The 16891-nt window shown below is 39.5% G+C and overlaps 2 protein-coding genes across 5 annotated transcripts; one reads left to right on the plus strand and one right to left on the minus strand.

Annotated features, from left to right (window-relative positions):
• Positions 1-2427: 2427 nt before the first annotated feature.
• On the minus strand, positions 2428-10458 carry stk16 (serine/threonine kinase 16). 3 transcript variants are annotated; one of them, XM_037752573.1, is made up of 8 exons: positions 10389-10429; positions 9863-9987; positions 8617-8836; positions 8397-8530; positions 7544-7631; positions 6215-6343; positions 5950-6071; positions 2428-4498 (listed from the first exon to the last, which is right to left on the minus strand). In XM_037752573.1, the coding sequence occupies exons 1-8, from the start codon at positions 10392-10394 to the stop codon at positions 4360-4362; spliced, it is 963 nt and encodes a 320-aa protein (XP_037608501.1). In that variant the 5' UTR covers positions 10395-10429; the 3' UTR covers positions 2428-4359. The 3 variants fall into 3 exon arrangements, with proteins under 3 accessions (XP_037608501.1, XP_037608508.1, XP_037608517.1); XM_037752580.1 differs by having other exon boundaries at positions 4360-4498; positions 10357-10458; XM_037752589.1 differs by lacking the exon at positions 10389-10429 and adding an exon at positions 10068-10332 and having other exon boundaries at positions 4360-4498.
• A 2382-nt stretch (positions 10459-12840) lies between these two features.
• On the plus strand, positions 12841-16197 carry LOC119479064 (PEST proteolytic signal containing nuclear protein). 2 transcript variants are annotated; one of them, XM_037754274.1, is made up of 5 exons: positions 12841-12994; positions 14205-14431; positions 14658-14735; positions 14847-14902; positions 15051-16197. In XM_037754274.1, the coding sequence occupies exons 1-5, from the start codon at positions 12949-12951 to the stop codon at positions 15160-15162; spliced, it is 519 nt and encodes a 172-aa protein (XP_037610202.1). In that variant the 5' UTR covers positions 12841-12948; the 3' UTR covers positions 15163-16197. The 2 variants fall into 2 exon arrangements, with proteins under 2 accessions (XP_037610202.1, XP_037610191.1); XM_037754263.1 differs by having other exon boundaries at positions 12843-12994; positions 14202-14431.
• The last annotated feature ends 694 nt before the right edge of the window (positions 16198-16891 follow it).

Genomic DNA, 16891 nt, shown 5'->3' on the forward strand with positions numbered 1-16891 from the left:
AAATTGATAAAAACTTAAACAGGAATTCAAATTTCAGTATATAATGTATATAGTATATAAACATAGAACTGAATTGAATAGATTGGCCCGTTTGTCATCGATATCCGATCCAGCTATTTGAGTCAGTATCGGCCTGATATCCGATCTGGTATCGGTGCATCCCTAATTTTCTCATAGGCTTCTATACAATCAGACTTCTTTTTGTAACCAGAGTCGTCGCCCCCTGATGGTTATTAGAAAGAATGCAAGTCTAACACACTTCAGCACTGGCTTCACTTCTCAGACCCGGAGATTGCCCAGTGGGCCACCCACACGTTTCACACATATAAGAGAATTGAACATCGTATTCTGATATGACGGCCTCCACTCTTCTGGGAAGGTTGGACAAAAGATTGTGGAACTTGTTTGCAGATATTTGCTCCATTCAGCCAGTAGAGGATTAGCGAGGTCGGGCTCTGATGTTGGGCAATAAGGCCTGGCTTACAGTTAGAGGATCAGTTCACCCAATAGGCGTTGGATGGAGTTAAAGGGATAGTTTGGGTGTTTTGAAGTGGGGTTGCATGAGGTCCTTATCCATTGTAGGTGTATTACTTACAGTAAATGGCGGTCGGCATGCCCCTAGTTTGGAGAAGCAGACAGGAGTACCGGAGCAAAGCAATACAGTGCTGTGGACAGAGACAGAAGAAAAACTTATTTTAGCCACCTAAACGAAAGGCTCACCTAAAAAAAAAAAATCTATATCTGTTTAAGTTTACGCTATATTTAACTGAACTGAAAGTGAAACATATCTATACTGTTTTTGTCATCTGAGCCTGCTGGCTTTGGAGAGAGATTATAAATAAGTTTCACTTTCAGTTTAGCTCCCCCGGAAAGGGCTGTCTGATGGCAAGACAAATGGTGAAAATATTCTAAATATAGTGTACACTTAAACAGATATCGTTTTTTTTAGGTGAGCCTTTCTTTTAGGTGGCTAAAATATATTGTGTTGCCGGCTCCGTCCACAGCACTGTATTGCTTTGCTCCGGTGTCGGTACTCCTGTCTGTTTCTCCAAACTGGGGGTGTGCCGACCGTCATCTACTGTAGGTAAAACACCTACTATGGATAAGTACCTCATACAACCCCACTTCAAAACACCCCAACTATCCCTGTGAAGTGGCCAGTGAAGTTGTTCAACACCAAACTGGGAAAACTTCTTTATGGACCTGACTTTGCGCATGGAGGTATTATCATGTTAAAATAGGAAAGGGTATTCCCCAAAATGTTGCCACAAAGTTGAAAGCACACTACTGTCTTGAATACTATACTGTAGAATTAAGATTTCTCTTTACTGGAAATAAGGGGACTAGCCCAAACCATGAGACAATTATTCATCTTTCAGAGAGGTAGTGTTCACCTGGCATCCGCCAAACCAAGATTCATCCATCGGACTGACAGATAGTAAAGTATGATTCATCACTCTAACACAACAACACGTGTTTTACGCCATGCCATCCATCGACTGGCACTGCACGTGGCAAATTTAGGCTTGAGTGCTGCTGCTCAGACATGCGAACATGTCATGAAGCTCCAAAAAACACTGGAACTTGGGAGTGAGTATTGAGAGAGTACAAATTACTTTTACACACCTCAGCACTCGTTAGTCAGGGAGCTTTTCTATCCCATCGCTTCACAGCTGACCGAGGCAAATCCAGCAGGCGGTGGTAGAATGAAACAAAGTACATTTATTCCAGTACTGTCCTTAAATACAAATTTTAGGTACTTTTACTTTGCTTGACCATTTCTATTTCATGCTACTTTATAATACTACTCAGCCTTGGATTTCACCCGTTGATGGCACGCCTGAAACACTAGACTGATGTATATTACGGGATCGTCTTGTCGTATCTCCGTAGCCTATGGTGTAGCTTCGGATCCTACGTACATAGCCACTATAGGTAAGTTGTAGCCCCAAATGCAGAACTATAAAGCTAAGCAGAAGCTTGCTTTACAGATGAAGTATTTACATACAAATCACACAATATAATATATAAAATATGATTCTCTGTTACAGATTAAACTAGTTAAAAATACTAACTACCAACTACAACAACAAATGCTACTTAAACATTAATGCATCAGTAATATAATACGTAATAGTTCAATCACGAGCCATTTTTCTGAATTATGAGTATTTTAACTTTTGATACTTTCAATACATTTTGCTAATGACACCTACATACTTTCACTTAAGTGACTTTTACTTGGATATTTTCATTATTACAGATTTCAAACTGTATGCTTGATTTTATGCAGCTGAACCAACAAATTACAAGTGCTGTCCAAATGCTTTTGGCCATATTGTGTACATTAAATAATAATAATAATAATAGTATTTATAGAAGTACAGGTTATTGAGTATTGATTCACATACTTTTCTTGACAACTACTTTTTAGTGAAGGATGCGATTTTATTTCATAATTATATTAAAAACTGTATACAGTGCTACATATTTAATGTTTATTTATCTTTACTGTGCAGTGAATAAGAGATGAAACAGAATTTCAACAGAATTTCCCACAATCAAATAACACACTCTTACTTAATATAATAATATGTCAACTCCATCAGTACACTGAAAAAATTCCTTAGTTTACCAGCTGCGTGATATCAGTATTAGCTCACCATAAACAATAACACAAAACTTCATAGTCATCCGACATTTCAAAATTTAGCATTAAAGAGCATTAAAAGATAATATATTTAAACAGTATGCCAATTACCATTCCAACAATTAACTGTATAAGTTAATGACTGAGGATTCTTTTTTCTTCTTCTTTTAGTTCTCATATGGTTCATTATCACTGCATTACATCACCAAAGCATTCATCTTAACTTAAATGCCCAAAGTATTACTTTATCTAAATAATAGTTTAAAAAAAGGTACCCTTTAGGTCTACCCTGAGAGAACAAAAGTGTGAGACCACATTCACACATGACAGGAAACCCAGAATTTAACACAAGCAGTGCTGAAATGGAAAATACTGTATAAAAACACAATACAGTAAAAAGTGAAGGTTCAACGGCAATGACAGATATGATAATAACTTTGACTTAATTAATAAAAAGAAGTAATTCCTTAAACTGATTAAAAGTTAATTTTCTATTGTTTGAGTTACAGTAACACCTGACCCCTTCTCCGTAAAGATTCGTTTTTCTTTTTATGTAAGCATACACTCTTTGTTGTGTTTTACAAAGAGCCCATTCACGCATTATCAACTGTACAGACAGAAACATCACCAGGTAAACATGTGGAGCAGGGGACTGTGATGGTGGAGCACCTCTGTGTGTTTAAATGAAGTATTGCAGGTGAGGAGCACTCTGCCTCTTAGCTTTCCCCCCAGTAGAGACAAACAGTACCAGTGAAGGTGTGGAGAAAAGCTGAAGGCGAAGTTGTATATCGATGTTTACAGCACACATGTGTAACCACAAGATGTTACACACACAAAACTCAGGAATCAAGATTAAAAAAAATAAAGGGAACTGGACAATATCCCCTCTTGGTAGGGAGTGAAATCTGATATGTATTGAACTCAGGTAGCTTTCATCCACCGGAAAGTTTGGCAAAGCTTTTATGTTATCCCTTTTCTTATTAAAAATGCAAACTGCAATTTTAAGACAAAACGTTTTCTTTACGAATATGGATGCAGCCAGCAGCTGGTTAGCTTAGCTTAGCATAAAGACTGGAAACAGGGGGAAACGGCTAGCCTGGCTTTGTCCAAACGTAACAAAATCGGCCTCTAAAGCTCACTAATCAACGTGTTCGGTCTTGTTTGTCTAAGCCACACAAAAACTAAACAGTAAAACAGGATCACAACTTGTTGTTTTTACATTTTGGTTTTTGTACAGATTAAACAAACACGATATATCATGATAATCAGTGAGTTTTAGAAGGGCGAATTTTTGTTGCCTTTGGACAGAGGTTAGCAGTTTCCCTAACTTTCCAGTCTTTATGCTAAGCTAAGATAACAGGCTGCTGGCTCCAGCTTCACATTGAACGGACAGACATAAGAGTGGATACGAGGTAAAGCCACTTAATTATTAAAACCAATATGCATTATAATGAAGTGTCAAATTATATTTAAGGCCTCTCAGATTCTTCAGATCAAGTCTATAAGAACTACAAGACTACTATGATACGCAGGCTGGTATGGATCATTCAAACTAACTGTTGCCAAGCTTCCCAAGCTGTGAAAGTCTGCACCTAGGCTTTTACAATAAAATTAATAAATAAAAGAAATATTTTCAAGCTCAAAATAATAGACGTTCATTTATATGTGCAAAAGTTTCCAAGACCCCACATCCAGAGCACCGTGCAAGATCAGACCATGTTGGTTTGGGTGTTGGGGCTGCGACTCTGCAGGTCGTGTACCTGGTCAAGAACCCAGTTGATGTTTGGTCTCTCCTGGGGATTTGACACCATTATGGAGCTCAGCAGCATCTGCAGGCCCTCCGAGTAACTAGGCACAAGACAAACAGACAGCAAATTAGGGCTTAAACCTGCAGTAGGCAGTATATCTTTGGCATCATTGGGCAACAATTCCATAATAACCTTTCAGCATATTGTAATTCAAGTGTTCTGAGAGAAAAACTAAAATTATGCACCTCCTCATGGCTCTGTTTACAGGCTTTCAAAAACTAGGATCTAGGATTCCTATTGGCTATGCTCCGGTCATGTGACCGGAACTTGGCGATCCTTCAAGAGATTTCACAATGGCTGCCGCGTCACAAACTTTCTACTGTTAAAGCTGAACCGTGCACTACAAGATGATTCTGAAAACATTTGAGGTGAGAAATAGGCATTATAGTAACATAATATTGATTCATATTTGATCAGCGCTGCCTAGTTTGACTGTTTGGTCTGAGTTTGCGAGTGATTGACAGCCGGCTCTCATAGACAGCAGACCTCAGATCAGCTCTGACTGCTTGTTTTCCTCCGGTCTGTGAAATCTTGCAATGCCATTAGGAGCACAGGAGGACACAGAAGCACACTGTCATGTACTACTGTCACAATATAGCGACCGTTTTATAAAAATAACTTTTTTTTAAATCATATTTGCTCCAATCTCGCCTACTCCAGCTTTAAGTTTGATCCGTATTTAGTTATACAACCCTTAATAATTTACTTTTTCACGTTACACATTAACACCAATCACAAGATCATTGTTTATATGAATTCTGTTTATTTTGCACAAAATGGAACAACGGGAAGTGACGTTTCCTGGACAGAGCTGAGTTCATACGCAACGAAAACATCATAAACGAAAACATTTACCCAACTTGTGTTTTCAGATTGCATCTTTGTTCAATTAGAAAGGGAATTCAACTACATTCAGTTAGTTTGTACTGCATTTTATATGTCAGACATTAACTTAGCTGCAGACTAACAAGTGCTTAGTAAATGAAGGAAAATTCAAGTGGAATTTGGCATTAAATAAATAAAGGTTCTGACCCAAGGCGTCGCCACAGAAGCATAGCGCCCACCCTCCAGTTCCCCCTCAGGTAAACACTGTTAGCTCTGTCAGCACTGTTGCCGTTGTTTGCACCGTTAGCTGGGAGCCGCCGGCTCAGCCGTCGCCATATTAAGAGTCATAATTAACATGTGAATTCTTTAGTTATGGCCAAAAACGTGTTTTGTGAGGTCACAGTGACCTTTGACCACTAAATTCTAATCAGTCCATTTATGAGTCCAAGTGGACATTAGTGCCAAATTTGAAGAAATTCCCTCCAGGCGTTGTTGAGATATTGCATTCATGAGAAAGGTATGTACATACGAACGGATGGACAACCCGGCACTGAGGCATAAAAATGGTGGGGATTTTTCCTACCACTATCCAGGGCAGTAACAGAAACTAATACGTCGACAGGAAACGTTCTTCAAGCTACACTGAGAGATAATGTTATAACTGACCTGCAAGACTGTGGGATGGTCACTGGATTCTGGACAGCCAGGGCAACGCTGTCCCCCCTCTGAAATACCATGTCATACGGCCCCTCCAACATCATCATACAGTAAAGCACACAGCCCAGTGACTGGAGGAGCATGAGTAAGACGAGAAAAAGAAGTAGTCAGTGAATGATCCACAGTAACATTTGCATTTGGTTTCAGAGATTTTCTGATGTCAGTTAAAAAACAACAAGCACAACATACAGAAGGGATGAAGAATAGCATTTACCCAGATATCAGTGCGCTCATCTATAATGCAGTGACTCTCAACATTGAAGAGTTCAGGAGCCCTGTAGGAAATGGTGCACCGCTGGGCTGCCCAGTCCTGTATAGTCATGGCTTCTCTGGTTCCTCTAACCTGAAATTAACTCAGTTTAATTAAAGTCATCATTTCATGGATCATTTAGAGAACCTAATGTTTAGAAGATGGAAATAAAAAGCAGGTATGTTGCCCATCACTCTTGAAATGTCATGTCAATACTTATTCTATGACAATGCTTGACAAACTCTTGACTCTTGCACTTTTTGGGGTTGTACCCACATGGTTGAATGGACTTATTGTAAGTCACTATGGATAAAAGCGTCAGCTAAATAAATGTCATGTAACTCCTTCTGTTGCAGTTATATCAGTTGTGTAGAGGGAAAAAACAAAGCAGCAGAATGTCAAAAGTCCAATATGAGTGTTTCAAGGAACATAATCAGTGCTCCAACACCACAAATGTGATAAAATACTAAACTTGCCGAAGTAATATGTAAAAGATTATGACAAACTTGTACAAGCTCTATGCGCTAAAATGCATAATAAATGACATGCAACAAACATTGTTGGATTTAAGAAACATGAGAAACTTCCTCGAGGCAGAAAACTGTGGAATTTATTGTGCTTTAAGTTTAACCCTTAACTTAGGCTTATGCTTGTTACATATCTATTTACATTAGTAAAACATCCAGAAAGTTAAAAGCTGTATTCTGAGAAATGATGAGACAATATCCAGTAGCTGTTCATTTCAAAGATGCGAAGCATGATATTTTGAATATGTGGTTCATCAGCATTAAAAATGTTACTCTGCCATCTAGAGGAGGAAATCTGGACCTTCTTTTTAAAATAATGTAGTCACATCATCTGCACAAGGATGAGTTGGTACTAAATGTTAAGTGGTTAGAAATCACCCAGTATTGCTATTTGTCTTAGCTTGCTTGCATCTCTTGGTCTTAAATTTAAGACCGCTTTCTTGTAGATAAAATATTCTGACATATCTAAAATTTAATACTCAAAGCTACTCAGCAACATTTAACATTATGTTCAAAATGACCTTTTAATATCAACGGACCAAATAATGGAAGTGATGCATTCTGTTCTTACACAGTACAAAAATCCAACCTAAAAAAACACACAGCATTTTGCTTTTGATGCTACATAGAGAACAGACTGTGGGGATGTGACTGACCTCAGGCTTAAATTAAACTAATGTGGGCTTTGGTGTTTGACCAATAGTAATAATGCTTATAAAGTGATTGGTAAAATCTTACAAACTCTTTATAGACCCTGCATTCTTACCTCAATCCTAGCACGGTTCATAGAGCCCAGGTCCATCAGAAGCGGCCTTTCATCCTCATCCAAAAGCACATTTGTGGGCTTCAGGTCTCTGTCAAATTATAGCACATAGCGTTCAGATGTCTGCAATTATGTTAATATAAAGAAAGAAGAAACAAACTTGCCATTTGGAACAGTAAGTAAATGATAACACAAATGTTAAAAGATGGTCTGAGCCAAACTAGGTGTTGTACATTAAGCGTCCAAATCTTTACATTCAAACTGATTGTAAGTCCCCATTACAGTTTACATAAAAAATACCATTTTCACTTAAACAATATAACATAAAATATGGCAAAGGGCCGCTAAACATACAACTGTTTTATTCCTTTCTGCAATTTGATTCGTGAGGCAGAATTAAGGCTTAGCACCAGATTTCAATGTTTTGAGGTCCATTTTGAACAGTTGTTGATACAATAACAGCTCTGTTCATTTAGTAAACTGAAGTCATTCATTTTTTTTTCATGATTATGTCTCCCTATTAAAGAGATTGAGTGCCAATAAAGAATGTATTAAAATCATCAAGTGTTTCTGTTTGGGATAACTTTATGAGGTAAGACCTATATTAGCCTGCAGAGATGCTGTGCTAGCTTGGCAGTGTGACTCAGGTTGAATCAATAGAATATTAGAATTAATTAACTGAATAGCTGAGTCCTGATGCATCTGTTTCTGCTTTTTGATCACAGTGCAGGGTGTGCACTATGATCAAAAAGGACTCCAGGACTCCAAACAGAAGAACATAAGTGATCTTTATGCTGATCCTATGAATGTACAGTTAATGTTTGTTTTTATGTGTGTGTATGTGGAGACAGATTACCTGTGTGCATAGCCTTTTTCATGAATGGCCTTGAGTCCAGAGCAGATGCCACGCAGGATTTGCAATACCAGTTTTTCAGGCATCGAGCTCCTGTTGTCTCTTAGCTTCTCAAGAACAGACCACAGACTGCCTTTCTGTTCACACAAACACACCAACATATCAGAGTCAGATCATTTCCCACAGATTTATTCTGGTCATATTAACTGCTGCACCAACTTACTTTAATATAAGGCAGAAGTAACCAGGCTTCAGTCTTGCCTCCACGATCAACAAAGGTGTGTGCAACCAGGCTCAAGACATTGGGGTGATTAAAAACCTGATGCATCTCCACCTCTGTCTGAGCCTCCTGTCGGCCTTCACGGTCATGGCATAGGATCCTCTTTAGGGCGTAGAAGCGCCCATCCTTTGCCCCCTCTACCAGATCGACATAACTGAACCCCCTGAGGAGAGGAAACAGAGAGTTTGGGAGGAGCACACAAGTCTTAATTGGACTTTAAAGGATGAGGCTGGCGATATTCTTTCTTTCTCTTTCAATTTGTTACGGTCAACAAATCCCATGAAAAGACCAACATCAACAATGCATCTGTCCGTCTCTCAATACTCTCAGGTCCCAACCAAAATTTTTTCCTAATGAAAACAAGTCACAAATATAGTTTCATTTTTGAAGAGATTTTTGTGGACTGTTTTCAACTGAGATTTGGTGTGCTAATTTGTAATAACTGCAGCAGGACGGTTTATGGAGGATTGATTTAAAACAACCTACAGTGCCCGTAATCATTGTAAAAAAGGAAAGATGTCACCCAGTGCAACAGTGGGGCTCAGTGATGTGTTTGTAGAAGTTTTTGGACAACAATGGACATCTGCAAGACAGATAATAATGCACACAGTGCACTCTCATAGACTAAGCTACTGGAGTTACCTTGCACTATACTCACTTTTAACAGTCTCTTCTGCACTATATTCACTTTTTTAATAGTCCTGTATCACAGCTGTTTCCCTGCACTATGTTCACTTTTAACCGTTTTCTTCATCTACTTGTATCTTTATATCTGGTATATTTTGTGTACTTTCAACTACCTTTCACTAACATTTTTACTGCCTTTTTACTAACATGTTTTGCACTATGGAACTGTGATGCTGGAAACTTGAATTTCCCTCGGGATCAATAAAGTTACTATCTATCTATCTATCTATCTATTACATACTTATCTATAGTATCTATCTATCTATCCATCCATCTATCTATCTATCTATCTATTACATACTTATCTATAGTATCTATCTATCTATCTATCTATCTATCAGAGCAATAGACCTATATCGGGCTTTGGCTTGTAGGATCAATTGATTTTCGTCTTTTTATGGGATTTGTTGACAAACAAACATAAAATATCCCCACACTTAACCTTAACTGGTGGAATTAAGTTGAGTTTAAAACAAACAATGTCAGAAAAATGACATCTTACCCTTCGTCTAGTTTCTGGATAAAGTAATATTTTTTGTTTTCAATGGTGAGGGAGCCACGGGAGCATATACACAGGGTCTGCCCCATCCTGACTGGCACATTGTTTAACACCAAGCTTTTAAGGGCCTGGGAGAGAAACAGGGTCATAAAAGTTATGTGAGAGCGACAACCAAAGAAAGAACAGAAAACAATGCAATGTTACTTACTAGCTATGACATTCATTGCTGTAATACAACTGCTAGATAACCTTTTTGGTGAATAGTATAGCAACATATGGTAAGACAGCTAGTGTCAACAAAGTGTCAACAAACGTAACATAGCAGCCTCTAACGTTAGCTTAGACACTTCTACGCTACAACAGCCTAAATGCGACATTAACGTCGATCTATGACGTTAGCCACAATCAATGTGTGATTATAATCGACTACCTGACACAATGAACAGCTGAACATAACAAACATGTGCTATATATAAGCGTTACGTCTGTATTCTTACCAGCTAGCTGTCTGTTTACCAAATTAGCTTACTGTCATATTTCTCCATCTTCTTCTTCTTCTGTGGTTTTAACGGCGGTTGGCAACCAGACGTAGTAGGCGCGTCACCGCCACCTCCGCTCCGGAGTGGGTACCATAGTGATGGGAATTTAGATTCTTTTTAGAGAGCCGGATCATTTAGCTCAGCTCACCAAGAAGAGCCGGCTCTTTCGGCTCCCAAACGGCTTTTCATTTCCCCACGTCTGCCTTTTATAATTCAGCCAAATTTACCGCAGTTTTGACCTATGATTAGTATAACCTGATATTTTCAGGTGGAATTTCATTTCATTCTCACTGTGCAATATCATTTTCCACTTGTGCAATTGTGTTAAAGGGACTATTTGTAACTTTCAGAAATGCTTCTTAACAGCGACACCTGTGGCCGTGAAATCAACGAAAGTCAGCATCGGGCTCGCGCTTGCTCGCTCTAAATATACCTGAACGAGCATCGCTCAAAACAGTGAGGCGACACACGTCAGCTAAAACCACAATATCACTCTATATTTCAGCTGCTTGGCAGTAATGTTAGCTGACCAGATGAAGGTCTCTCCATGAACATGATTTAGATCTGATCTTAGTGTTGGCTTTTCCTGCTTCAGCGCAGGCTGATGCAGCGGGGCTCTGCAGCATGTCTCCCTGCTCTCTCCGCCTGCAGCCGGAGAGAGCAGGGAGACACCGGCACCCGGTCGGTAACAAGCCGATAACGTTACTCGCTGAGATACTCCGTCACTTCACAAGACACGGGAAAGCTCTGTTGGTCTGGAGGAGCTGCAGCATTTATTTCTGCACAAACGTACATTCACTAGATATTCTCAGAGCTAAACTAACTCTTCTGCAGTGTGGAGTGAGCGCGCGTTCACGTCTAGAAGTGGAGCGAGCTGAGAACGCGCGCGCTGTCTGAGTGAAGGCAGGCAGGTAGAGGAGGAGAGGCAGCGGCCACACGCAAACGCGCATATGCGAGCGCGCATGTGTGGCGACCCGCTACATTTATACGCTTAAAAAGTTACAAACAGTCCCTTTAATAGTCTCTTTATTGTCAATATTGTATATACCGCTCCTATTTTTATACTTCCTTCTATTTAAATGGTTCATATTTTGTTACGCTTTGTTTAGCCCCTTTTTTTTTATGTGTTAGCTGTTGCATCTTGTTTTTTGCACTATCCCCTTTGCTGCTGTACACTGCAAATTCCCCCACTGTGGGACTAATAAAGGAATATCTTATCTTATCTTATCTTATCTTATCTTATCTTATCACATGGTTAAGATCATATCTGCCTGTTTTACACTCTCTGACCACCAGGTGGTTTCTTGTGCACATGAAGCCTCGAGAAATGAACCCTTTTCCGAACCAATTTGCTGGAAAGCTTCATTGCTTCATGAAGCTTCAGCTTGCCAGCACTACTAGAAAGTATCAGAACATGGAAATACTCAAGTGAAGTGCAAGTACCTAAAAATTGTACTTAAGTACAGTACTTGAGTAAATGTACTTAGTTACTTTCCACCACTGAGTACATGTTATACTGTTGTGTTTTTCTAAGCATTCTTTACTGCTCCTGTTGGAATAAAATAATTGTTGATTATTTAACTGAAAAGTAGTAATGTTTTATTAATACCTTCACTTTTTTGCATTAAATCATACCGGAATGTTTGCTGGAATTGATTAGATGTGACACAGCCCCATCAAGAAAAATTTCCACCAGCCGCCACTGCTAAGGTTAGCTTTTTACTTCTGGTGATTGTATTCACACTTCAAAAATCATAAAGGTGGTGTTCATTTGTGGAGATTATCTTGCTGAACAAAACATGTAAGTATCATAAACATTGGTTTGCCACAGAATTTATTTCTGCAATAATGCAAAACCCAATGGAACAATCCCATTGGCTTTCTTTTAGTGATGTGTCGGTCGCGAACGAGCCGGCTCAAAGAACCGGCTCTTTTAAGTGAACGATAAGAGTTTCTTTCTTTAATTAATTCAAGGCAGAATAATAGGACGATCTTCTCTGCGCCACGAGCACTCCATGCACTGACTGTGACTGAATGTTGTGTTAATGACGTCTGTGCAATCAATCAGGTGATGACAGACAAGGATCATACCATCAAGCAGGGAGGGGCGGGGGTGCACGGCGCGCTGACAGTCTATAGGTACAGAGCAGGAGAGAGCGGAGGAGAGAAAGAGAGAGGAGTGCGGTGCGCGAATAGCAGACAAGATGAGTGACAGATAAGGTTTAGTATAATTATATTGAATAATTTAAGTGATATATGTGCACATACTAATCATAGGTCAAAACTGCGCTAAATTTGGCTGAATTATAAAAGGCAGAAGTGGTAAAACGAAGAGCCGTTTAGGGGAGCCGAAAGAGCCGGCCCTTCTTGGAGAACTGAGCCAAATGATCCGGCTCTCTAAAAAGAGCCTGAATTCCCATCACTACAGCGCAGTGGGATCACTTCTTCTTCTTCGTCTCTTATAAACAGTGTGTGGTTGTCATGTTGTTGTCATGACAGCGCCAGGTGAAAACTAGCGGCCTGTGCTGGTACAGCTAAACAGAGAAAGCTATGGCGGATAACAAGCATAACAGAAGAGCTGGCACGGACAACGGAGGTGATATTTGTGCTGTTTTAACGTCTAAATGTGGTTGACAATAAGAGGTTATTTAGCGTTAGCTCCATGTGTTGCCTGTATCCATTAACGTGGTGCACAGCTAATGTCAGACCAGAGGACACGATGGTACAACTTCACCCAGCTAACTCACTGTTAGCTAGTGGCTAGCTAATGCTCATAAGCGAAGTGACGTTAACAGGTGTATTAACGTTCCCTATTTAGCTATGGCAATATGAGGTTGACTGTAGCTACCTGGCTAAAGGTCCCGCTAACGTTAGCCAGGTAATAAAGCTATTGGCAGGCTGGTCTTCTGTTAGCTTGCTAGCCTAGCTAGTGTGCAAGTAGCCATCTAGTGAGCGCTGGTTAATAACAACAACAGAGCACCGCCGTTATGCGCTCAGACTGGCTGATTCAAAGCCTCACAGTGTAGGTAGTTTCTGCACACACAGACCCTAGATCAGGGGTCAGCAACCTGCAGCCCCGGAGCCACATGCGGCTCTCCAGAGGCTCCCTGTGGATTTACAAACATGGAAATGAAGAACTGTTTTTTGTTTACATTTTCACTTATCATTGTTGTAGATCTGTGGTACGACGGAGTATTAGGGCCACATTGAGGAAAAAAAATTAATCTGAGATTTCGAGAATAAAGTCGTAATATTATAAATAATTTATATTTAATACATATTTGTGTTTTTTTAAGTTATGACTATTCTCGTGATATTATGACTTTATTCTCGTAGTATTACAACGTTTTTTCTCATAAAGTTATGACTTTTTTCTCTTAATATTACGACTTTTTCACATAATATTTTGACTTTATTCTGTAAATCTCAGATGTTTTTTCTCTCAATGTGGCCCTAATACTCTGTAGTACATTTGCACTTTGGCCCTCACTGCATTAGACTTATATACTATATACGTAGACTATAAACTGTGCTACCTTCATCACAATGATCAAATGTTTTGCAGCTCTAGACAGATTTTTTTTTTTTTGCCTAAAATGGCTCTTTTGATAGTAAAGGTTGCTGACCCCTGCCCTAGGTGGACTTGTTAAGTTAAATTATACAAAAAATGGTAAGAACCTTACCTTTAGTAAGTTAATGATTAGAAACCTAGCGGTAGCCATACAGGTAAAGGTGATAGCTTTTTTTATACTCATGTTCCCAGGAAAACTGTTGTTCACCCTGTTGAGTTGTCTTGCCTCAAGCAGGGCCGCAGGAGGAGGGAGACAGAGTGAAAACTAAGCCTGTCTCTTGTAGCACTGTGGGAGGAGAAGGGACCGCAGTCAAACGCACATCCCAGCATCTCACACCTGAAGATGAGGACGAGTCCTCAGCAGACCCACCAGCACCCCGCAAAGTCTCCAAGATAGGCTTTAGCATGAGCAGTCCGATGGGGAAGAAGTCCAACCCCATATCTATCAAACTTGGAGCATCAGTGAGTGTGAAGCAATGCATTATTACTGTTTGACTGTTGCCCTCATTGTGAGTGGGTGTTATTATTTATTCATGAGTGGATTGATAGAATTAATCCATTTGTCAATTAAGTCAAGAATAGCTGCAAAACCTTATATTATTTTAACCAGTTTTTCTTTTGCATTTTATGAAGAGAGTGACTAAATGTGATGTGTTTCCCTAAATCTTGTATCGACAATCTGTTCCAGAAACCCAAAGAGCCTGCCCCATCAGTTCCTCCAAAAAAGTCAGGGATGGCGTCAGTTTTTAACGAAGATAGTGATGATGTAAGTGTGCACACACACACACACACACACACACAGTAATGTCATAGTTGTACAAATCCTTAAACAACGAATATGCAGAGGCTAACTTTTTAACTATCTCTTGGTGTGCAGAGTGAACCTGAGGAGATGCCCCCAGAAGCAAAGATGAGGATGAAGAACATTGGCAGGTATATGCACCCATATACATGATGTTCTTTATAATTGTTACCTCAGCTTCTGTTTTTATAAAAACAATCAGCTTTTGAACCTTTTTAAATTAAATGCTGCATTTCACATTTAGTTATTTGTGAAGTGACTAATCTGTCATCTTTTCAGGGAGACACCAACATCTGCGGGACCCAATTCCTTCAACAAGGGCAAGCAGGGTTTCTCCGATCATCAAAAACTTTGGGAGAGGAAGATGAAGGCCCAAGCAGACAAATTGTAAATGACTACCACAGTTTTGATGATTGGATGGGTGATTTTGTATAGTTTAAACCATGTCAGAGATATCTATGAAGGCTCAGACGATTCCTCACTGTAGCCTCGGGTTTGACAAATTCTCAGCTTTGTGAACATGCAATGAAGAATACTTTAAGCCTTCGATACTCAGTGAGTGAATTCACGTTTACGTTTCTAACCACTACCGGCTGATGCTAACTGAGAGGAGAGGTACCAGTGTGTCAACCCTCTGTGATGAGAGGTTCAGACTGGGGTGATGGGGATATGGGACAAACACATTAGCCAGAATATTGTTTAAACTGTGTAATATTAGCTACGGTTGCTTTCTGCTGGCTAATGTGAAAATCTAGCGTCTTAGAGCCCTCATGCCCCTTTTGTGACATGCTTGTTCCGATCTGAAGCTGGTTGGGTGTGGTCCGGAGCAAGTGTCGCTTGTCAAATATTTGTGTAAAAACGTACATAGAAGTGGGATAATGTTTTATTTTTAAATCCACAAATGGGAGTGTGTGTTTGAGTGTTATGTTATCGTGCATGTGTGTGTGCGGCATAGACTAGTTTCTCATCATCAATGTACGACCCTTTTTGTTTTCACCAGCTGTGCCACCTCATAGGTTTGTTTTGTTTTATATTAGTTTGAGATTTGTGCCAGTATTTCTGGTTTTGCTTACTAGATACTGTGTTTCTGTCTGCTTCACTGAATCTGGCAAAAAATGTGTTTGATCTTTTTTTATGTTCAAAATGGAAGGACTGCTAATGTGTTTTTAGTTGACAACTGTATGAAGACAGCAGTCACATGGATACCAGGGTGCTGGTAACAGTCATATTAAAGAGACAGATCACCCCAATATAAAAAAAAAATATTTGTCCTCCTACCCGCAGTACTATTTATCAGTCCAAATTGTTTTGATGTGAGCTGCTGAGTGTTGGGGATATCAGCCTTAGAGATGTCTGCCTTCTCTCGAATATAATGGAACTCAATTGCACCCGTCTTGAGGTGCTCAAAGCGCCAAAAACTACGTTTTAATAACTCAACAACAATGTCTCTTTCCAGAAATCATGACCCGGTTACTCTAGATAATCCACAGACCTTGTTGTGAGCAGTTTCATGTAGGAACTATTTTCTTTGTACCAAAATACATCCACAAACTGTATCACCATGCAGAAGGAAGCATACATACTCATGGACGGGTGTATTTCACAACAATGACGTTGTACATTATCCCTCTTATTACACTGCTACTTATTTAAGAAATCAATCAATCAATCAATTTGACACAAAAATGGTCCTCAAGATTCCGAGTTCAGAACTACGTCCACAGATACGGTCTGTTATACATAGCAACGGTCTGTTATAAAGAAATAACAGACTGTAGAATGCTGTGATTCACCAATCAGAATCAAGTATTCAACAAAGCTGTGTAATAAGTAAACGTAAATGGTGTTCTCCTCGGCTGAGCTGTAACGTTAGCTAGCTCAGTGGTACAGGTGAGCCAGCAGTACGGAGTATAGATGCGCGCTTATATACGCACAGTGATACGGTTGGTGGGTGTAGTTCGGTAGAAAGAAAATACATCCTATGAAACTTCTCACAACAAAATCTGTGGATTATCTAGATGAACCGGGTCATGAGTTCTAGAAAGAGACATTGCTGTTGAGTTTTTCAAATGTATTTTTTTGGCGCTTTAAAGCTGAAGTAGGTGAGATTGGAGCAAATA

Source organism: Sebastes umbrosus, chromosome 2 (genome assembly GCF_015220745.1).
Source record: "Sebastes umbrosus isolate fSebUmb1 chromosome 2, fSebUmb1.pri, whole genome shotgun sequence".
NCBI lineage: Eukaryota > Metazoa > Chordata > Actinopteri > Perciformes > Sebastidae > Sebastes > Sebastes umbrosus.

Bases quoted from the DNA above. Each gene is read 5' to 3' on its own strand.
- LOC119479064 (XM_037754263.1), top strand. From the start codon at position 12,949: ATGGCGGATAACAAGCATAACAGAAGAGCTGGCACGGACAACGGAG. The intron at 12,995-14,201 runs GTGATATTTGTG...TCTTGCCTCAAG, and splicing joins AGCTGGCACGGACAACGGAG to CAGGGCCGCAGGAGGAGGGA. The intron at 14,736-14,846 runs GTAAGTGTGCAC...CTTGGTGTGCAG, and splicing joins TTAACGAAGATAGTGATGAT to AGTGAACCTGAGGAGATGCC.
- stk16 (XM_037752573.1), bottom strand. The intron at 8,837-9,862 runs GTAAGATGTCAT...TCCTCTCCTCAG, and splicing joins ATCCAGAAACTAGACGAAGG to GGGGTTCAGTTATGTCGATC. The intron at 6,344-7,543 runs GTAAGAATGCAG...AGTTAATTTCAG, and splicing joins TGAACCGTGCTAGGATTGAG to GTTAGAGGAACCAGAGAAGC.